This window comes from Eurytemora carolleeae, unplaced genomic scaffold (genome assembly GCF_000591075.1).
Source record: "Eurytemora carolleeae unplaced genomic scaffold, Eaff_2.0 scaffold1207, whole genome shotgun sequence".
Lineage (NCBI taxonomy): Eukaryota > Metazoa > Arthropoda > Copepoda > Calanoida > Temoridae > Eurytemora > Eurytemora carolleeae.
Genome location: NW_019397105.1, coordinates 1,205 through 25,488, shown reverse-complemented (window position 1 = coordinate 25,488; position 24,284 = coordinate 1,205). Strand labels below are relative to the sequence as shown.

Below are 24,284 nucleotides of genomic sequence, written 5' to 3'. Positions count from 1 at the left end.
AAGTTGAACGTCTCTCCGGACCTCCTCATTGGGAGCTCAATTATGATTAACTCAAAATCGATACGCCACGGCAATACGCCTGTCGGTATTATCGCTGCGGTTAAGGATAAAAATCTCGATCGAAAAAACCCTTAGAGCTGCCTCTAAAAAAGTAGTTGTGGAGTGGCCTTCTTACTTGTACTCTCACATCAAGGAAATCAGGAAGGTATATTGAACCCCATTCAATAGGTTCTAACATAAATTAGTTTCTGGACGATCTTGGGGAGTCTCAATTCAACAGAAAAGATTATTTTGTAAAACTCTCATTAAGTACAGGGATATTTGATTTCTGAATTAAATTACATGTATTTGAATCCCAGTTTGTATATTTAACCTTGTTACCCTCTTGTAAGTGGGTCTTCTTCTCTCCCCTTCCCCCCCCCCCCCATAATAACCATGAAGATATCAATACATCTTTCCCCTCCCCTCTCTTTTCTTTTAACTCCTTACTTATGACCAAGACAAGAGGAAGAAAGAATATTTTTGTAAATTAGGTTGACTGGAAAGTTAGTACTTCAATATTTAATTGAAACTAACTCTTGTAAAGGAGATGAATTTTTATGTTTCTTTAAATGATTCTGCTCTCAAGGGAACGAAGCAGGGTAATTACTTATTCCCCCTCCTTGAGAGAAAAACAATTAGTGGTCCTATTGGTTATCATATGATTAATGGAACTAATTAGCCTGGGGACACCGTGGGAAATTATCATTGAATTTTGTCACGTGATATTCTTTTGTATTATCGTAACGTGGCGAGATATAAGGAAGCCAGATTCCTGGTTTCTTCAGTCTAGTAATATTATTCAAATCTATTTATTGATTAAAAAGTACAGGAACAAATAAAAATAAACTTTATATATATATCAACGATATGTACATTTTGATTTTTTTGATTTTAATAAATGTGTAGACGAAAACAACAAAAAACTATATGTGCAAAGATTAATGAAATAAAATACCGGTGCCAAAATAGCAGCATTTTAAGAAGCAGCAATTTAAGAACTGGAAAAATCATATATATATATATCTACGTCCAGTACCCCTTCGATATTTTTGCAGATTCAACTGAAATTTCCGAGTTTGTTGACAGCCTCGAATTGACGAAAGCCGACGTCATAGTACTTGGAGGTCAAGGAAACTCCCTCTTGCAAGGGATGTCTACTCCTAAGTTCAAAAAGCACGTTCCATCTGGGTTACCAGCAGGTTTCTCAACCTTTGGAGCAGGAAAAACAAAAGTTTATCACGCTCTGAACATTGCCTCATACGACCCCAAGTATCTTGACAACTTTGGGGTTTTTGTTGAAAGAATCATGGGATGTATTAACCAGACCCGGGCCAGGACAGTTTAAATAGCACCCTTTCCAAGGTACCCTACAGCATGCTGTACACAGTCAGGCCATTTTTGCGCTGGGTTCGATGGAAACCTCTTTAACTCAGAGTTTGTAAGACTGGGGACATACATCTCACGTCTGCACGCCCTGAAGGATGCTTTCGTGCTAACCCCCGAAGACTTTTGTAACCAGGACAACTGGGTCTCGAGAGGGAAGATGTTAAAGGAAGGCTGTTTAAACCTGACTGATAAGGGGATTCAAGTGGGCCGGTCAATGGTCCAGAAGTGCGTTCACTTCTTCAGGCTGGTATGGGACATGCCCAAACCAACCCTGGGTCCCTCTATTCCTTGCGGCGTTAAATTCTCACAATAGGTTGAGGCTCATCGAGAGTCCTGTGCGTTTGAGGATCTGAAGCCTTCAGGGTCCTCAAGACGTACACAGCTGCCCGTGTCGTATCAGAAACAAGCCAAGCACTAAATCATCTGAATGTGCTCGACTTAAACACTCTGCACAGGGTTCCCCCCCTCCCTCCCCTCCTCTCATGGGTAACCCCCCCGGAAGGCAAGCCTCTCTTGGTCTTCCTGTAGTTACTCGTCCTCATCTTCTTCACCTCCCCGTCCTTTATCCTTCTACCCCTCCTTTATCCTACTTTTTCCTGTAATTTTTTTCCAATTTAATTTTTCCAATCCTTTATTAATTTTATCCATTCTAAAACTTTCCCTAAAACTCCTTATTTACCTCAAGAGTGGAATATATATTTGTATTTTAAAATAATGCTTTATTACTTCTTCCTGTAATTTTTTTCCAATTTAATTTTTTCCAATTTAATTTTTCCAATCCTTTATCAATTTTATCCTATCTAAAACCTTCCCTAAAACTCTTTATCTACCTCAAGAGTGGAATATATATATTTGTATTTTAAAATAATACATTATTCCTATTGCCTAACCACTTCATTTATCTCAAACCTGAGGAGTGAATTGTTGCTAAATAGCTTGAGGAAATCTAAAAGTTTCATAGATAATCCTATGAATTGAATTTCATTTCATGACAGTTTTATATTCTCTTTCTTTGTTAAAAATAGTTGGACGAGAAACCCACAGATCCTGACTACTGGAGCTGTCTGAGCACAAAATATGCTGATCGGGGATCACTTTAACGCTGAACTCGAGACAGGAGCGAACTTTTTTCCGGATACTCGATCACGGAGAGGAACTCTTCCAGCGCAAGCACAACAGTAAAAATAGAACTTCAATGCGGGATCAAAATAAAATTCGCAAATTCTTAAATTAATTGACCTGTTTTTTATATATAGAGATGGACACTGTCACCATGAACTTGTAAGTTTACGGAGGTTTATTACTTCATAACTGATTACGTCCTTTATAATTAAAACGCCCCCACAATTGAATCTACTAAAATGTAAAAATTCTGATTTGTTTTACCAATTATGACTTAATTTCAATATGGATCTGTTTTCAATTTCGGATTAAAATCTCGATTTCATTTTCTAATATTTAACTGAATGAATGATTGAAAACCCCTGAAGCAATTTGCAGAAACAAAAAATAAATTTTAATCTTATAATCTTTTATCAGATGGGACTGTTAATGTCTGTACTAAAAAATAATGGCTTCTTTCGTATCCTAAAAATGAAAAAAGGAAAAAAACATGGTTTTAATCGATATTTTTTATTTTATTCAGTATAAACTGATCCCGGAACACTGGCAGAATGACGGAATGATAACGGAGAAAAACCCACTCTGCTGCTTGATCTCAGAGTGGAATTATTCCTGCGCAAATATAACGTATAAACCGATCCTGGAACACGGGCAGCAAGACTGAATGTTCTGGGAGAGGAACCCACTCTACTGCAGAATTATAACGGTAAAAATAGATTTTCATGGGATCCCTTTGAGCTTGGCGGAACTTATTCTAATTTGACGAATATTATTTTTATTTTATATAGAGGGCGAATGTTGTGAACACGGATCGCATGAGACTGCAAAGGTTTAACCTAAATAAAAATTAAAGACTGTACAGTATATACAAAACTATACATTCTGTCTAAATTATAACCAAATAAAGATTTTCAAACCCCACTGGCGATTTTGTGTCAAAATACTTCCAACTATAAAAGTTTGTACTGATTCCACTAACAAAACTCTTAAGTTTGGTTCTCTAATTCAGGAATTGTGCTTTTCTTTTTTGAATCCAAAATGTGGGAACAAAAATGAAAAGATTTCCGCAAAAATGATTTTACTATTTTTCACAAAAACTCCTATTTATCCAATGTGAAGTTCTTTTCCTTTATAAATACATTGATAATCGAATCATACCAAGTTTGCTCGTCCTTTTCGATCCTCGAAACCAATTTATGAGAACTATTTTCAATATAAAATATATAAAAATCAAATTTCTTCGGCTATCAAAACTTGAATCATTAACTTAATCTTAAGTATAAGCTTAATTCACTAATTCAATATTCGGGTTTCTTTGCTTCTGAAAAATTAAAAGAATTTCAGCAAAATTAATTAGTCCTCTATAGGTCTTGAAAATTTCTTATTTACCCAACCAGAACTTTTTAATAACTAATTTTTTATAATTAATTTTCTATCATACTTCAATTAATAGAGATTCTATGATTTTAAATCTGATATTCTTTGAGTTTAAGGTAAGAATTACCAAATGTTTTAAATAAACTAATGGTTCTTTTTACTAATTCAGTATGAACAGAACTGAAACGCCTCCTGAACCGGCGGATAACTGAGGCTAACTTCACCGCCGAGGATCCATGATTTCACAAGATATGACGAAGTCGAAGTGACTGAAATTTCTTTCCACTATCCTAGTCTATGTAGCCTAGATATTAACATGGAACCATCAATGTTCCTTGTCAGTATATCTCTGAATTATAATGTTCCTTCTTTTACATAAATTATGTAGCCTCAAGACTAACAAGGAACGGACAATGTTCCTCGTTACTATATTCCTTAATTATAACGTTCTTTAGTTTATCCCAAATTATGTAGCCTCAATATTAACGATCAATGGTCAATGTTTCTCATTATGTAGCTACAGGGTGTCCCAAAAAACATGGGAATTCAGTGACAAATTCGATATCGTCTTTTTAGATAATTCTTTGATTTAGTAAAGTGATACCTACTGAGAAAGCTGTAATTTGTAAGAGTTTTGTCTGCTAAGTTCACATTTTGTTTGTTTATGTTTTGACTGCATACAGTCGTACTTAGTAAAACAAGAAAATTACAGTATACAAACAGTCTACAGACAAGTAAATACTCTGTTTCAAACAGAGTATTTACTTGTCTGTCTTCACTGTTCATCTTGCAGAGACATTATAGACACACCTTTACAGTCTTTTACCCTTTCATAAAATAAACTCTAGCAGACATAATAATATTATGGCTTTTGAAATTAGGTACTACAATGCTAATTCATAACAAAGACGATATCCAATTCGTCACTGAATTCCCATGTTTTTTGGGACACCCTGTAACATAATTTCTCTTTAACTTAAAAAAGAAAAATAGCTCCCGTGCTTGTTTATTGAAAACATACACTAAGTTATGTGTAGCATTTTCTAATATGCGATAACACAGACTGTGTTTTTAGTATCTCTCAGTCATATTGAATACAAGTAATGCTATCTTATTATAAATAATGTAGTTTTTTCTCTTGAACTGCTGCCTCATGAATACTTGATTTTAAATGTAGCATCAACTTTAGAGAGAAAAAAACGAAAAAAAAATGTATCCGTAAACTAATAGATTCCTTCTTAATTAATTTAAAAATGTACACGATACTGTCGTAAAATATTTTTAATTAAATCCATGTAAACAATTTTGTAAAATTAATATAAGCTCGATACGGAGATAATAAATATCTAGATCTTAAAATTTTTTTTTATTTTCTCAACCTGTTCCTAATTAACTCTAATTAGTTTGCTGTAGAATTTCTACTACATTTTTTGTTGTTATTGCATATTTTTTTTAAAACCGATTCTCAAATTTATCCCCCAAAAATGAACAAATTATGAACATTTTAAAGATTTTATTTGCGCTCTTTCTAAACAAATATTTACTGTAAAAACGTCTCATAGGTCTAAAATGATTCCAAAATATTTCTCCACAATATTATATTCTCAGCTCCACTACCATACTTTGCCGGTCACTCCCTTTAACTTTAGTTAATATTCAGAAGGACTTTGAATTGAAGTCTTTAAACTGTTAAAAGTGAACTCTTGTGTTTTGCAGACTTTTAAAGCAGCTGGAGGCTGGATCAAGATGAACAATATACATTACTGGAATTTATAAAGAATTATGAAATTTTTAAAAATTTTTAACATTCTCAATTTTAAAGTGTTGCAACCCCTTAGCCTTTTTGTTAACCCTAAGTATAAACATTCTAAAATTATAATGGATTTGTGTCTAGCTTGTGCTAAAAAGGAGTAACTGGCAAAAGACTGCTAAATTTTTGTGTGATAGCTTGCACATCTTGGTTTGCACTATGCACTGATAAAGATATTACAAATGGCAACATAAAATTCCTCAACCCCACCCAACCTATCTTTGAGGTTGGTAAAGTTTACATGTTGTCAATATAAAACAGGATGTTATTGCAAAATAGCCTTTTAACCAAATTTTATAAATTTGAAGGGGTTGTTAAGCTGCCACTGGTTCAAATTTGAATCACTGATTGGAATCCTTCTTGATTCTTTAACTTAGAATTGGTATGATGGATCAAATTTAAATGGTCAGTTGGCACTCAAAACTCAAAGTACAAAATAAATTTGGAACAACTGCCAAAAACCCTCTGCACTCACCCCCTGCCTACACTTTCATGTATGATCAACTTGTTAGGTCTGACATTCCTGGTTACGGCATGTTATGCAACAAAATAAACTCCCTGCCCCTGAGCTCTCCTCTTAGAAGATGTGAAACCCCTGAAGTTGAAGGAGAGACTGTGTTTGTAGTAATGAATCAAAACCAGTTTTGTATTGTAAACTCTACCTTAAATCTCTACTGAGTCAGCCATTTTTTGTCAGTTACACTTGATATTTTGGTACAAAAAGTATTATTGTTGTGATCTGCTTGTGGCACATTAAGGTATTAATTAGGCATTACTACATTATTTCATATGAGAAATGAGATTTTATCCTTGTATTGTTTGAATAAAAACTAAATCTATACATGCTAAAGTTTTTGAGCTAGTACAGATTTTTTCCCACTAACTGATTTTGTATGTATTTCCTTTTCAAGTAAAAGTAGTCGGGCAATCTTTCACAGATTGAACCCGTCTGGCACTAATTAGAGCACAGTTATTTTGAGGAAGAGAGCCTAAAACAAGTAAAGTTTTTTCCAAGAGATCTGAGACTTAGTGCTGGTTCCAATCAGACCCCATAGCAGATTATTTCTAGTTTAATACTTCATGATATTTAAAGCTGCCAGATTTGGTAGCGAAACATGGCAATAAATTTGATATCTTAAGCAGAAAATAAGTTATTTTCAATTGAGCATAGTGAGTGTCCAAAAAATACTAGTTTTAACAAAATTTGTTCTTCCAAAATTATCAGAATCGGTGACAGTAAACAGAAAAAAAAGAATAAAGAAAGAAGGAGAGAAACAATGACAATAAGAATAATAAAATTAAAATTTTTCACTATTAAATTAAAATTTAAATATAATAAATTGTTTTAAAAAATTTGGCAGTTGCTAGTTCAGGAACTTTACTTAAATGCACTAAAATAATTCCTTGGTTATTTTTAACTTTAGATTTTTATAATTATTAAACATTATTACTAACCAGATTATCAAACCAGCCTCCAAGTATTGCAATTTTTGTTGTAGGCAGACAAATTAACTCCTCAGAGGTTACATTCCACCTAGCAGAGTTTCCAAACACTTGGCAGTAAACTCCTTCAATAATTAAACTGTATAGCCAACTCAACAATTTGTTTCCAAACAGATTGCAGGTTTTTTTATTTTTACAAGATTCAGGATTTGTACATTGCATTTTATTTAATAAACAGCATTATCTCAGGTCTAAAATTTATAGTTCCAAAAAAACTGAGTTACATAGCTCAAGTAGCAAAATATTAATTTTTTAGACTAAAATCAAAAAGTTAAGAATTTTAAGGAAAAATTGGGAATGTTAGGACAAGGATTTTAGATACAGTGTTCAGCAATTATACCAATACAATTAAGACAACTTCTTATTAGTGATGTTTTAATCCCTAACAAGCCTTTTTCAAATTACAAGTCCAGAAGAAAACAAATAGAAAGTGTAAATTGACAACTTCTCTTTGTTTATTTGTGTAAGTGTCTTTGCTGTCTGAAAGCTGAATTAAAATAAAAATTGAAATAGAAAGTTGTCTGCATTGTATTGATATATATTAATAGTTTCTGAATAAATGTATAACTATGTGGTAACAATTTGTGAAGTAAAAAAGAACTTGCCTCTGTACTTTTTAGGCACAAATCCTGGATTGCAGACAAGAAAACATCTTTCTAAAATCATTCTATCATTATTATCTTTAAATATAGAGATATGTTTGAGCGTCGTCTCAAATTTGTGATGCAGCTCAAATTCATTAAACTCAGCCTCTGCACTAGACATAAATCTTAGATGGAAAAGAATATTATATTTAAATCTATTCTTTTCAATAAACATAATCTTTCTGAGTTATTGTTTATTTTACATGTTTAATGTAATACCTGGGTTTCTCCCCATATAGCAATTAAATCTGCCATTAGCTGGATCATCAAGTACTTTACAATCATTTTCTGGTTCAAAATAACATATATTGTTCAAGTTAAATAAATTCTTTTTTGCAATATGATATAATCATTAGGCAAAAGGTTTGTTAACAGTTAGTTAAAACCATTAAAAATAGGAGTTAGCCATTCATTATTTAGGTCAGATTAAAAAAATATTTAAAAGTACTAAACCTTTGAAAAATTACTTCTTTCTTTATCAAAAATAAGATATTGCCATATTTGATAAACTAAGTTTTCAAGTGCTTCTCAAATTTACAAATGTTACTTTTTCATATTAGGTATTATTTAATTCTTTTCCCTTATTTTTAACTTTATACCAAAATGTGCAACAAATAGTTCCATAGATTTTTCTGTCTGCAAAGCCTTTTTCAATTCCCTTATCTCTATTTGCCTAGAAAATTAATAAGATAATTTTGATTTTAAATTACCCAATCACCCTTTTGTTGTAAGAGCAAATCTAATACAAATCTTTCTCACTACACTACACTACATACATTTGTTTTCAGAAACATTGGGATTTTAGTTTAATTGTTAGATATATAAAAATACATACTTTTGTACTCCTGTATAGCATGTTGATGTTGTATTTTCAAAAGTAAAAACATCACAGTCAACACCTCTGACTAAANGGCGTATTGATCATCTGTTAAAATTAAATCCCCAATATTAAAACATGGTATAATATATCTAAATATATATTTACTTCAATCATCTTCTATTTTAAATTTTAATTGTTGATCTATCTTCGATATTGTCTTTTCTTGAATTATCAAACGATAACTTTTTTAAAATTCTGACCTTCCATAAACCCTCCTGGGGTCATGTGAGGTCCAAGAAAAAAAAATTGACGTTTTTAGGAAGCAAACAAACAAAGATAAACAAATTATAAATATAAAGAGTGGAGTGGGATTGGAAAGAGTAAAATATAATTGGTTTTAGAATTTTGTTCAGCTTTTGTTTTACCCATTGCAGACATGCATGCAAACAGGCAATCAGTTTTAGATTTCGGAGTCAAGTCTGAAATAAAATTCAGAAAATGTAAATCTTTTTATGTTTAATTTTTGGATTAATTTCTTTATTCTCTTTTTCTTTCCATTCTGGTTTTGTTGTAATTATTTTCACATTAAATTTCAACATATCAACAGTTCAACATATCAACAGTTCCACATATCAAGAGTTCAACATATTGTAGGAGACAAAAAAGTGATTTTTCGGTGTTGTAAATAGTTCGTGGGAGAAATATATAACCCGTTCTCCTAATGTTTAGCATTTAAGTTATTTTGAGAAGCCCGCCCTATGGGGCCTGATCATAGTTGGAATTTCCGATTGGGAATTCACCTGGAAATCCCAGGGACTAGGGTTCAAGGAACTATACAAGCAGAGCTGAAAACTTTAGAATGGTGGATATCGGGATTAATGCTTGATCCTCTCTTTTTGATAATCTCAAGATTAACATAATCTTGCAAGATTATCTTAAAAGTGTATGAAAAAGGATAAAATTCAAATTAATATTTAATCATCTGAGAAACTGTAGCAGCCAATCAGAGAAAAGTGGGCAACCAATGAGAGAACAGAAATATTCTCATTGGAGAAAACAATTAATGGATATCCAAGGAGAGAGAAAAAGAGTGGATTAGGACAAAAATGAAAAGTTTCCACAGTGGATATTCGGATCAATAAGTCAGGATTAAAGTTTATCCATTCTTAAGTTCCCAGCTCTGGTCAACAGGAGGAGAGGGAATAATTGGTCGTGTGCGAACTGGCTGGAGAGGAGGTGGAGCTGATTGATGTGACCACAATGTGTAATTGTGTATAGAATTCATCAATCAACCAATAATACCATTTTTACTATTTAATAAGTACTTTGTCTTGTGTTTTCGTGTAACATTTATTGAGTCTGTGAACTAGTTATGCATGATGCATTTTGAGTAAATACTGCTTTTTGGTATATTTAACAATATCAACAGTTCAACATACCAACAGTTCAACAATAACCTTTTATTGATAAATGTTTTCCTGACTAAAATCAAGTTTCCTTCCATTTTTTGTCCCTTTTTCCTTTCTTTATAAAAATGCTTTTATTTCTGATCTTTATGGATTCAAATTTTATTTATATTGTGATTACCTGCCACTTTCTGTAGTTCTACTGAGCTAACAGGCAAAACAGTTTTCTTAAATCCTCTTGAAATAACTCCACTCACAACACTTACACTATAAATCATTTATTTTATCAAATCAGAAATAAACCCATTCTATGGTGGAATAGGAAGAGAAGACAATATTTGATCATGTTTTTTTAAATTTGTTTTATTTTTACCCTATCCCGAATAGGTTTTCCATGAATTAGTCAATACATGCACAACAGTTGCATGGTTTTGCACGAAATGACATTTTTTGCACGAAATTCAGGATAATTTTTGTATCAATACAAAACCATTTTTGCACAAACTTGCGCATTCATTCGAAATAAATAAACTTTTTTTTATGCACAACATTTTGTATTCATGATATTGCATATGAATACAGGTCATTGTTGCATTTAAATTTACAATGCCCATGAATTCGAAAAGATAAAATTTTTGTACAGCAGTATTGTGCATGAAAACTAATTTAAGTAATATATTTGTTGCATGCCATATAGTGCAAAATATGAAAGGTTTCAATATTTGGACAGTATGGTGTGAATTAGTTTCAGTTAAAAAACAAATCCGATCCAACTCTGCTCGCCTCTGAGTTCAGACCAGTTAGTTAGTTAGTGAATGTGATAATGATAAATTATTCGTTAGTAACTCAGTTACTGCTTAAGATTGATTGCCAGTAAACGGTGTAATAGTCAATACGGTCCGGTGACCTAAAACCTGAGAATTGGGGCTCAATTGGCCAGCATGTGTAAGCACCGCATAGGCTGGTGGAATGAGCCCCAATTGACGGGCCTGACCTCAAACTCTGATTGGTTTAATTTTAAATTTATTCATCATTTCCTGGAATTGTTTCTCGTAATTTAACAAAAAAATTAAATAGCTCAAAATAATAAAATAGCTCGGAATAACAAAATCCGCAAATACCAAGATTTTCTTCAGAATTGGTTCGAAATAGCTTTTGCGCATCAATTGTGTGAATGGAATCCAGGATGAATATAATTTTATAATTTAGTAAACCCTGAATTATATTTCAAGTCTGTATGCAATTGTCGTCTTACTTCCTTATCTAATTAAGAGCTAATCTAACTTTGGACCCCTTCTTTAAATCAATGAAAATGTTTTCTTTTAATTTTTTTCTTTATTTATATCAAACTAGTCCAATTGCAATGTTTAACAAGGCCAAAATGTCTGATTTTAAACTGTTCCTTCTAATTTAAATTTTGTGCAAAGTAATGTACATCAATTGATATCAATCGATCAGAAATATTCCATGGATAATGCCCATAATTTTAACCCTAAACAGGGGGGGGGGCGTTTGGCCACCCTGTATTTTTTTGTCCTAGCGCTCTCATTTATGTTGTTAGTTATATTTTAACTTTTAACCATTAAATATGTATTATTAACTATGTTTTTAACCCTAAACAGGCTGGCCACCCTGTATTTTTTTGTCCTAGCACTCTCATTTTTGACACTATCACCATGAAATTTTGTGACTTTTAATTTAATAGTAAATTAAGGGATTTTTTGTTAAAAAATATTTTTTATATTTATAGGTCCTGTAGGGTACAGGGCTGAAAAAACTATTTTTTTGAAAAGTCCTTGAAAAATGCATGTAGAAACATGTATCACACTTTGATATTTGTTTTAAACAAAATAAACAACATTTTTTTTCATTTTTTTTTATTTTGGCCTTTTTCACTCTCCCCAGCACCCAAACTGTTAAAGTTAGGAACATGCATTTCAACCCTGTACCTATTCTCTAAGGCCTTTTTCTAGGCTCCCCCCCCCCCAAGCTTAAAATAGATTCAGACCCCCCAGCCTGTAAAGGGTTTTATTAAGTGAATCATGGTGAAAGCTCCAGTGCCCTAAAGAGTGTTTAATAGAGACGCACTATACGCTTACCTTAAACAGAGTAAAATTGAAAATATGAAAAGATGTTTATTAAACATGATTAATACACCAATGTATCAGGCTTGGTGTATGGTTGAAAACTGACCTTAAATTAATTGGCAAATAGTATTTGTATATTAAAGGTTTGCATAGATAGAAAGTTATTTTAGAATCAATATTTATAGCTGGGCACATTGTGTGAAAAGATAATTAATTATTCAGTAAATTAAATCATAAAAGAGAAAAAATTTGTTTTTGAACTTTACTCTTCATTATCAAACTTAATTTAAAAATGAAATGTTTAACAAATAAACAGTAAATTTACAACTAACAGTACTATAAGTTAGTATGAAAAAATAGTTTGAAGTAAAGCGGGCAGTTAACAACTAAAATTAACAGAAAATTAAATTTAGACTTAATTGCATTTACAATGAGAAAAAAAAATTCTTATTCAATTAAAGGAAAGTTTAACAAAAATTGGAAAAATTTGCTTTTGATTATGACAAAGAATATGCTAAAATGCTTTTCATGAAAAACAATAGGCTTTGCTTAACAATACAATACAAACAAGACACAGAAAAATATTTTTTTTAATGGTGACATTCAACAAGATAAGATAAGCACTAAATTTCCGCTATATAGCTAAATTAAGACTTCCTAATAAGTATATTTGATTTAAAAAGGCAGTTTCTGATTTATTTCTCTAAAAGTAAGTTCAGTGTATTTTTCTTTCTTCAGTTTTATTTAATTTATTTAATTTTTTTAATGATAAATTTAAAAAACTATATTTTTCTTTTCATTTCAAATAAGTTTTTTTTTGTAAAGGCCAATTTATTTGTTTAGAAAAAAAACGGCAGGTAGTGATAACCAAAAAACAATGGAATAGAAAAAAGACACAATAGCAATTCTTAAGTGCTTTGATGTTGTTATTCAAAGCAAATATTTTTACTATTTAATACTCAGCAGAGCACAATAAAACTAAAAAGGGTCTATTTACACTGTACAATTGTTATGTCTAATTTTCATTGAACTAGTTTAATTCCTAACTTTAGATTAAAAGGCGTCTCACTATTTCAGATTTTTCTGGTTATCACTGTACTAATAATAAAACTGAATATACTGATATCTTCATATTCTTATGTGATGTAGAACTTAGATATGCGAGAAACAGTGAAGTGAGTCTAAAAATAAATTGGCTGGCACTGAAGGGTTTCCATCACAAGTGGATTTTACCTGTCTGCAATTGAGAGCCCCTGCTCACAAGTGAATTTTATTGCGCGCAATTCCATAATAACTGCACTTCAATGTAATTGCGCCTAATTGCGCACTATAGCGCCCGCCCAACTTTCTTGCATTTGTATTTAAATTTTTTGAGAATATTCACTTTAAACCTAATGGAAGGAAAGCAATAAATGCAATTAATTAATGCACATTCGTTTATTGAGTTTAAAAAATTAATTAAAACTTTGGTAGTGGCAAACCATACACTGAACTTCAATAACATTTCAGTCTCAAATGCAAAGAAAATTAAATTTAAACTTTTTTATTTTATACCATCCTTATACAGCATGATAACCAGAAACCTCTGGCATAGGAAGACAACTTTTAGACTTTGGGTCTTTTTCAACTGAATAAGTGATTTAATAAGTTACTTATTAATTTTTTTTGTTTGTTTTTTAGAACATCTGATACACTGTTGTACTGTTGTCTTCCAATACCATAGTCTTATAATTCTCACTGTAACAAAATATCTAATTTTGATTAAGCTTACAATTTCAACCAAAAAAATATTTCATCATATTTTATTGTTAATAAGTGGCTTAACCAAAAGAAACTTAAAAATTAAAAAAATATTGAAAAATTTCAAGGACCCTGGATTTTTTAAAAAACTCAGAGATAACTTCTACCCATTTCCATTCTTGTATCTGCTGCATAAATTTCAAAATGATTGATGTTGAGTTGAGTCACAGTTCAAAATGATTGATTTTTAGATGGGAAAGCCATTGGAAAGCCTTTGCAAAGCAATTCTGTTACACACAATTCCGTACAATTACGTGCAATTCAAAATTTTTAGATGGGAAAGCCTTTGCAAAGCAATTCTGTTGCATGCAATTCTGCAAATATTTAAATGCTTCATTGTTCGCAATTATAATGCCATTCAGCGCAATGAAGTGGCTCAAGAGGAAGTAATCATTCCGTGAAATTCCGCAAAACGGATCATGTGACACATCAAGTCAAGTTCTTGTGAGGTGATTCTTAAGATGATGAAATTAAGATTAGGCGTTAATCCCAGGTTTAACAAATAAAATCCCGGATCTAAGCTTTTAAATTGCAAGCTCAGGTGAACTGTCATAACCTTGTATGTTTCTCCTCTCTGTAATAAATCCATGTGAAGCCTAATTTTGGAACTTATGATAATGGTATTTGGATAAGAACACAAACAAATATCCTCCAACTCACATAGGACTAAGCAAACAAACATTAACTCAAACAAGTGTTCCTGCCCCCCCCCATAAAGTTTTTTTGTCATATTTCTCGGCGTAAGCCAGTAACTATTGTTTGTAGTATTAACGGTGTTAACAGATTGCCTAAGTTAGATTTATAGCACAAGCCATCATTGCAACAAAAAATCTTTCAAAGTTACGTCTTATAAAAGCCCATCCATTTCGTTTTCGTTTTCAGCCATTATTTTTTTTCCTTGTTAATGATTGAAAAATTTACTATTTTTCCCGTTAATTGGTTAATTGACTCTTTCCTTAATTTTTGAAAATCTCTGTCTCTTAAACAGAAATTTGCCCAGCCCTAGACTCCCACCATTCACAGTTGTTTCATGTTCCAAGGTATCCCTTAATTTTGATTGGATGGGCATCAACCAATAAGATTTTTTCTGTATTTTCTTGAACGAAGATTGAGAATTCATAATCATAGATTCCTTTTGCATTATATTGTTACATTAATTCTACATCATTAGTATTCTGTAGGGTTATACTTTCTAGTATGATTGAATAATATGCATTAAGGATTCAATATATTACTTCTAATATCTATAAATACTATATATATTGATATCTAAGCAGAAAATAATAGTAATAACAACCCGTTTATCTTTTTTTATTAAAAATTTTCTTACATCTATTTGAGTTTTAAGATAGGGCTGGCCGTGTTCCTTTTATAAAATCGCTCATTCCTCGTTTTAGAACGAGGCCATTCAACTGGATCCTTGGTTTCTTGTTTCTTCTTTTTCCAATAGTTCTATCTCTAATCTGTCTTGTTCTGTTCTTTGAGCTCTTGATAGAGAACAGTTGCAGCCATTTGTTAATGGTGGATAATCTTTAACAATAAAGAACGTTAACAATTTTGATCATTCCTCATTCTAGAACAAGAGCCTTTAGCAAAAATAGTCCATTACTTTTTTTGTGGTTTTAGCTTTAGATCTAAAACTAAAATATTTGAAAAGCCTTTTACAATTTGATGTGGCAATACGCGTCATGTGTCGATATTTGTCAAAAATTATAATAATTATTTTTGAACGTTTTTCCAAACACTACAGCTTTTTGTAGGACTTTTCTGTTTTTAATAAGCTGTTCAAATCTATATAAAACTTTTGGAATAAAATTTGGGTTTTCTGCTTTATTAGGTTTCCGTTCGTAATTTTGTTTCACATAATTACGCGTAATTACACGTAACACTTTCTTTCACTCACGAAGAAGCATTATGCGAAGTTACGTGCTAATTATGTTAAAAAAAGAAAGTCTAGTTTCGCATAATAAAGGTGTAATTACGCAAAATTACGTAATACGAAACCATTCCGTAATTAGTACAGTAAATATTAATTCTCAGAAATAAATAAAGCGGGATAATATGTGTAAGAATATGTGCAACAACCATTTCCAATCTGAATGGATAATTTAAATACTTTTAATTTGAATTGAAATTCGTTTAGGGTGATGACTAAACCTCTGTAGAGTGAAAAAAGTAGATGTTAGTTCCACATTTTATTGAAAATATATTTCGGTCTAGGTTGACCCTCGTCAGTTCTAGCGATATAATAACCATCAAAATCGATGTTAAAAACCACAAGAAAATAAACAAACAAAAAAGATGTTTAAATTTTTCAATGGGCTGTTTAATGGACAAGAGGGAAACGAACTCAAATCATGAGATGGAAAAAAGATAATTTGCAAAAACTCACTCTTTAAAGAATGTTTTAAGAAAATTATTATTCCTTGAGAGTGTTTCTGTCAAATGAAGATTGAAAACAAACTGTTTAGTTTATATGTCAAGTGTATAAAGTGGTGGTGGGGGTCAATCTAATTAACAAACTTTTACGTAAATCAGGGGGGGGCGGCTTTTCTAAGGAGGGGTATTTAGACTTTTTAAAGAATTGGAAATAAACAATACTCTTTTTTAAATAATGAATTACAGTTTAGAATTAAATAAAACTATTTTTCTGTTCATTCTTGTGAGTTCAGTATCAGTCATAAAATCTCTGATGTATTTAGATTCTCCTGGAAGGTTAAAATGTTCTCCTATCTAGGTTGGTTTGTATGAAGATTTCGCTATTTAGGCGTAATCATTGCAACATTTTGCGAAATTACTTTTGTAGAAATAACGCCAAAATTTTGCGAAATTGAAGTTGTAGAAATTACGCAAAATTATGCCATAATTTTGCGAAATTGAAGTTTCGCCAATTTTGTGTAATCCTGCAAAATTGCACAAAATGAATATTATTTCGCGTAACTTTACGTAATTTCGCTTAAGTGAATATCTTATTTCGTTGGAAACCCTATTTATTCCTAATGTAAACTGCCTGAATACCTGATTTATATTTTTGTTTTAAAGTTCTTGAGCTAGTTATAATAATTAACAAAGGACACTGCAGTAAAATCAGATTGAGAAAACATACCGTTTTCTAATTCTTAGAAATAAGACAAAATGGTTCTGACATTGACAAATTATAAGTAATTAGTCTATTTTGACTTTACTCTATTCCTTCCAAGCTGAGGGGAGAGAGGAAGGGTGAGGGAGGGGGGTAAATCCCATCCCCCTGCCTTTTGTAATCTCTAAAAAAACCTAAATGGTTTGGTTCTACATGTGACAATTTCAGATTCAAATTATTTAAATGCATAAATACAAATATGTGAATAAAACTTAAAACATTTAAATTTCTGTATTTCTGTGTATGTGTTTATAACCTTAAATTTACATCCTAAAATCTGAATGTTTAAACTACTCTCTTAATAAAGCAATGAAAACTACATTCTTTCTTTTAATATAAATTCAACCTTTAAAACTCAGACTTTGTAAATCATTTTTAACCAAAGCCAGTGCACATTTCCTTTAACCAACCAACTATGAGCATTTTAAAGTACAATTTTTTTCTAACCAATGAAATCAATCAATAAATGTAATCAATGCGTATTGTTATATATATATATATTATGATAAATGTTCTGGTGTGTATAGTGCACTCTCTTGTGATTCATTCACCATAAAAGCTGTGTAAACTTTAAGCAACAACACTCCGTGAAAAATTAAAATTCGGTGATGGACCAATACTCTGTAGAGTACAAAAATTAGATGTTAGTTCCACATTTATTGAAAATATATTTCGGTCTGGGTTGACCCTCGTTACAAACATTAAAAACAAACAATTCTTGTACAATATATATATAAGAAGATAATAATTAATGATTAAAAGTAAGTCTTTTTATTCTATCTTTCTGTCTTTCAGAGAGTCTATATTAAAAAATTTCTTGTTTTTTTTTAGTGTTGAATAAGATAATATTGAGTCAGAATCTTAAAAAGTATAAAAGTAATAAAAAGATAAATACTCATACAGTTATAGATTTTGGTTCAAATATTTCAACTCTAGATCATTCTAAGATCCGACATTTTTTGATAATACAAATTACAAGATTTTTCTTCTAGATTAAAAAATATTAAAGTCTGGAATGTTATATACAGTGAGATCCAATCAACTGTGGAATAGTAAGTTATTTGTTAGACTCAAGTTATGATTTGAAAAACTTGAATAAGCATGAAGCAAAACATGTTTGTAAACATGTCCACGTATAAAATAGTAAGTTGATTTTTATTATTCTGGTAAAACAATTTTCTCTATAGCAACATCTTATACACATAATATTGCAGAAATGTCGTCCTCCTGTTCTACAAGTTTCTGAGTTTGAATGTCGCAACTAGGAATGGATCCTCTATTGTTTCGATTGAGAAATGATGAAGAAAAAATGGAAAACAAAACGGTTGTTTTGAAAAACGATATTTTTTTTTAAAAGACCGTTTTCTTAACTTTAAAAATATAAAAGTTGTTGTTAGTATTAGTTCAGTTTCGTTATAGAAGATAGGTTTTCAACGATTAATAACGACGACCCTTTAGTAAAGACCATTAACAACGACCCATCGCTAACGATTGTTGATGACCTTTTTTAAAAAAATAATTTTTTGGTCTGAAAATCTTAACCCTATTCCTGCTGGGGTACTCCCCACCCCCCATCAAGTTTCATTTTTTTTCAATGAAGGGTGGTAGAGAAGGACCTGGTCAATTTTGTCCAGCATGTCATCGGTCAAAATTGACCACCCGGTCAATTTTGTCCAAACCGAGCCGGACAAAATTGACCGTTTCCTGCTGCACTGCAGACGGTCAAAATTGACCGGGCGGTCAATTTTGACGAATGCCGAGATGGACAAAATTGGCCGGGTTTTGTATCTCCATAACCTTTCATTGAAAAAATTGAAACTTTAGATCTACCCTATGGATAGAATAATGAGTTAATACTGTGAATTTCAGCAAGATCAGAAAGAATTATTTCTCTCATCACTAATGGGTTAACATTAGGTTTTTCTATTCTGATAAAATCACGGAACCTCTCTATCCTTTATAAAATTATCGATCTTCAAGTGGATTCTCATTTAATTTACTCAGGAATTTCTCGAAACTAAGTCTCAAAACTATGATCCCCAATAATTCTCTAAAATTGGGGACTATTTCCATGGAATTTCTCGAGAATTTCCGAGAGCTCATTCTCAAGAACTTGTTCGACTCGAGAAATTCCTCGGAAATTCTTCAACGTAAGTCACCAAAACTGGAGAACTTGAGGAAATTCCTCACTTTTGTTACCTGAGACCTATATCCATATCTTACAGTTAGGTACAGANTTCTTTATTTCAAATCTTTTCAATAACAAATTTATTTATTTTTTAGGAGACCCCCATCATATGATGACATTACAAATAATCCGACCTACTAATTTAGTTGTGAATCCGACCTACATAATTAGTTGTGCATCTGACCTACACAAAGTTGTGCATCCAGCCTACAAAATATCTGCATCCGAGGCCTATACACAAGTTGTGCATCCTACCTACGAAAATTGTGCATCCGACTTACAAAAGTTGTGCATCTGACCTATAAATGAAAAAGTTGTGCATCCGACCTACGAAAGTTGTGCATCCGACCTATGATAGTTGTGCATCCAACTATACAGAAGAGTGCACAAACTAATTAGAAGGAAAACTGCAACCCACCTACTGCAGTTGGTCAGATACACTAACTTTTTTTAATTGAGTGTGTGTCCGACCTACCGTACATCAGACCAACAGCAGCTTGCAGCTGCTTAAAAACCACGTGCGGAAGGTCCGAAGTATCGTAGTTCCGAAGTATCGTAGGTCGGATGTAATACAATCATTTTCACGACACCTGATTTTAACCTTTGCCCATAAATGCTATTAAGACTATTGTACCTAATTGATGTATATTCCCTCGCTGTTAACTCTTCTCCATCCTTACAGTACTTTTTTATCATATTTTATGCTGAGATGATATTTTTGTTTGAACAATTTTCTCATTCTCATTGCTCAATACTGCTTGTAGAACTTTTCCTTTCCAAACTAATTTTGGTTTCAATTCTCACCCCCCCCCCTTCCCCTACATTCCCTAGCTCACCACCCACCTACTGCCCTCATCCTTAACTAATTGGATAGAATTTCAAATTTTAATTCAGGTTTTTTTTACGTCAGCCCAATATAAGGCCGGGTCAAGAGTCCGATATCTTAAGACTGGTATAAGAGCAGTATTACCTAATACCGCTCTAATACCACTCTTAACACTAATACCAGTAGTTAGGAAATAGTAAATACGAATTCATTAGTCAGTTATCCTGCCTAACGAGTGGTAGGATATTCTAGGTTGGGTGGGTTTCGGGATTCAATATAATCCGTTAAATTCTGCGCTAATACCATTATTATCAACCGTAAAGTGAGTTTCTGCTCATGCACAGTCATGTCTAGAGATTAATTCAGTATTTCTAAGACGACTTTTCTTGTTCCAAATTCTCCTTTATTCGATATGGTTTGAAGTAATTTTTAAAAAAATGTTTATTTTCACAACATTTTACCTTTGAATACCATTAACAATTAGTTAATTACAAGTTGAAAATTATAGAAAAAGATAGTGAATATATATAATTGTTTTAGACAATATGGGCTCACGTTCAAAAGGTAGAATTACAAAAGGTAGAATTACAAAAGGTAGAATGACAAAAAGTAGAATGACAAAAGGTAGAACAATCAAAAAGTAGAACAATCAAAAGGTAGAATAAACAAAAGGTAGAACGTTCAAAAGGTAGAATTACAAAAGGTAGAATTACAAAAGGTAGAATGACAAAAAGTAGAATGACAAAAGGTAGAACAATCAAAAGTAGAACAACCGAAAGGTAGAATAAACAAAAGGTAGAACGTTCAAAAGGTAGAATTACAAAAGGTAGAACGTTCAAAAGGTAGAATTTTTTTAGTATTGAGAAGGAAGAAAATTTTCTAATTTTTACAAGAAAATCCGCGAATTTTTAAAAAAAAAAATTCACAAAACTGCATTTCTCGGTTGAATGAAGAGGTTGGTCAACTATGGGGTGAATCACAAGAAGAAAAGAACATTGATTGACGACCAGAAATATGAATATAATTTTGAGAAAATTAAGAATGAAACAGAGTCCAGCCAGTGGAGCAAACAGCACTGAGAACGCTAGCAAACAAAAACAGAGAGATAAACGTACTAGGATTAAAAACATGACTGAAATGCATATTAATATCCCTGCACCAGACTATATGAAACAGCTTGCCAAAATTATTGGCATGGATTAAAATCATGTACATTTGTAAAATAAAAATTATTCCTAACAAATAAGAAACATTATTTTTTGACTTTTTTTTGTTAAAAAAAAAATTTTAATTTGAAAAATTCTACCTTTTGAACGTTCTACCATTTGTTTGGTCTACCTCTTGAACGTTCCACCTTTTGTCGTTCTACCTTATGATCCTTCTACCTTTTGACATTCTACCTTTTGTAATTCCACCTTTTGTAATTCCACCTTTTGTCTTGTAGCCACAATATGGATATAATTGCTGACATTGAAGCCAGAGATTTAGATTCTCTAAGAGATCTAAATGAACTCAATCACCTCGTTCATCTGAATGATCAAGAGCCCAGATAGGGCGCCAGTTTGGTAAGCTTTAATTTGTAAAGAAGGGGAGGGGGGCACCACGGAAAGGCGAGAAATGCGAAAATATTGTGGTAAATTGCTTTGTATAGTTTTTGGAAAAAAAATCTATGACACTTTCAAAATTTAAAAACTGTATTATTTCAATGTTTCTTTTATTAAACTTTACAACATTGTTATCATTATTAAGGGATTGGTTTCAGAAATTTCATTATGCATCTTTATAGATATACAAGTCTAAAAATTTTTTTTTGTTCTTTATTTCAAATCTTTTCAATAACAAATTTATTTATTTTTTAGGAGAAGAAATCGATTGGAACCAATAGCCGATATTCTGAATGAAAACGAGTTTAAATGCAGGTATAGAATTCAAATTTTAAATGGAGTGTGTTTGTATGTGAGAGATTTTTCAATAGGGCAAAAGTTTTAAAGCCAAGCAATCCCCCCTCCACAAACAATCTAATTTTTTTTAGGTTCCAGTGTGACAAGGAATATGTGTTGAAGTTGGTCTTAATCTTTCCGAGACGAACAGGGGACTCCCTATTTCAGCCGTGCAGATTGTTTGAACTGGTTTAGAGATTATGGCCGGAGGTCATTTATTCCGTGTAGCCAGATATTCTTCCGGAGTAGCAAAGTCTAGCGTGCATAATATCTTCTACAGGTATACATTAATAATCCACTAAAATCATTGCTGGGCAATATTTTTTACAAGTTCATAGTACAATTAAGTAAATGTGTACAGGGACTGTCAGTGTAATTTCAAGTAACCCTTCACTTTTAATCATAGAGGAACAAAAATTTTTTTCCCATTACTGATCAACAAAGGTTTCCCTTTAACTGAATCTTAATTGATTAATGTTCGTTTTTAGGTTTGTTAATGCTATCCTGGGTGAACGTGTTCGGGGCAAGTTCCTTTATACATGCCAACCCAAGACCAACAACGGGAAAACATATCAAGGATGTATGAGTTACACAAGCTTAGAAACGTTATCGGGGGTGTCGACGAATGTCATATTCCTATTCTGGAACAACCTAGTCAAATTCCTGTTGGAAAAACTGCTAAGGATTTCATCAACAGAAAGGGGATTACCACAATTAATACACAGATTGCTGGGGGTTTTGACCAAAGAGAATAGAATATATATTAGAGTGGAATTTACTAGAAAAAAGTGTAAAACGGCCATTTTATTGTACTGTTTCCATACTGCAGGTGTACTTCACATATTTATGCTATATAACCTTTTGGGCCCTGGAATATCATTTTATAGAAAATCTAAAATTAATGTTAAAAGAAAATTGAAAAGAAAAGAAATTGACCAATGATCATTTCACTTAGACTCTATGCCTTTACAAACAATGATTTTCCGTTATAACTATAAATCAAATGTTTTTTTATTCACCTAATTCATTATAAAGTTTATTTAACAGCTTTAAAAAATTCAAAATTGAAATGAATAGTCAAGGAAAATACTGTATTAATGTACTCTATTGCATATAATTTGTGAACATTTACATGATTTGTACACTTTGAACTCCCTTTCAGGCTGAAAGGGACTGAAAAAATTCATACCGAAAGATTCTTTAAATTCCCCTCTAATATATATTCTATTCTCTATGGTTTTGATAAACAAATTTATGATATTCTCCTGACAGCCTCTGGTTCCTTCCATGATGGAGCTGTCTGGGAGATGTCCCATGCAAGGGCATGGCTTGAAACCAGATTTCCTCAGAGGATCTCACTGGGGGATAGTGCATATCCTCAGACGGATACTCTGATGACCCAAAATCCTGAAGATGAATCTAGGTATTATGAATAAAATATGGCTTCCATCTATCCAAAGAAATATGGCTTCTAGTTCTCCTTCTTTTATTTTGCACAGATCTAATGTTTGGGATATTAAACGTAGAGGCAAATGTTTGGTTTATTTTTATAATTTTTGACAATTTAGAACAGGATTTGTTTGCTAATAAAATGAGTGAATTGAAGACTTTAAAAATTTTGTCTTTTAAAAACTAATATATTAATGAAAAATTTGAGTTTGAACCAAATGTGAGGTTTCCTTTTCTCCCAAATTACACATTTTAAATATTTGTATGTTTCAGGCAAGACAATGGGAAATGTTTGTTTAACATTCGCCATTCTCAAGCAAGAGTTCAGATGACGGAGAGCATTTATGGTATCCTGAAGAGGTGCTTCCCTAACTGCAAGTATATTTGTTGTGAACTTCCCAATGCTGTGAGGATTGTGCAGGCTTGTGCAGTTCTGCAAAACATCGCTATTGATTGGCGTGATGCTGAGCCGGCCCATCCTCATCCCAATTACGAGGATCCTGGAGCAGACAGTGGATTGGATCAACCTGGTTCTGCCTAAGTTGATGAATCATTCATCCAGAATGTTCTGAACCCAAGAGACAGGGGTCAGCAGGGTATGAATGCTGGAGAGAACTGGGGGCTCTCCAGGGATAATCAATCATCCTTCTTGCGATGAGCAGTGGGTGATGGCTACTCATCCCAGTGAATGTAGAGATGTGGCACAGATCTCGTCGTGAAATGTAATGTATAATTCTAAATAAAG

The 24,284-nt window shown here is 32.2% G+C and overlaps 1 protein-coding gene across 1 annotated transcript in view; it reads right to left on the bottom strand.

Moving 5' to 3' along the window:
- The window catches only part of LOC111711889 (uncharacterized), a 38,345-nt gene extending 26,055 nt beyond the window's left edge, over positions 1-12,290 (bottom strand). The window contains exons 1-8 of the mRNA XM_023486346.1: positions 12,210-12,290; positions 10,292-10,377; positions 9,130-9,183; positions 8,720-8,789; positions 8,484-8,557; positions 8,104-8,172; positions 7,846-7,896; positions 7,193-7,305 (exon numbers count right to left, since the gene is read on the bottom strand). Of these exons, the coding sequence (XP_023342114.1) occupies positions 7,193-7,305; positions 7,846-7,896; positions 8,104-8,172; positions 8,484-8,557; positions 8,720-8,789; positions 9,130-9,183; positions 10,292-10,377; positions 12,210-12,256 (564 nt within the window). The 5' untranslated portion in view covers positions 12,257-12,290. The remainder of the gene's footprint in view (positions 1-7,192; positions 7,306-7,845; positions 7,897-8,103; positions 8,173-8,483; positions 8,558-8,719; positions 8,790-9,129; positions 9,184-10,291; positions 10,378-12,209) is intronic.
- Between the last annotated feature and the right edge of the window lie 11,994 nt (positions 12,291-24,284).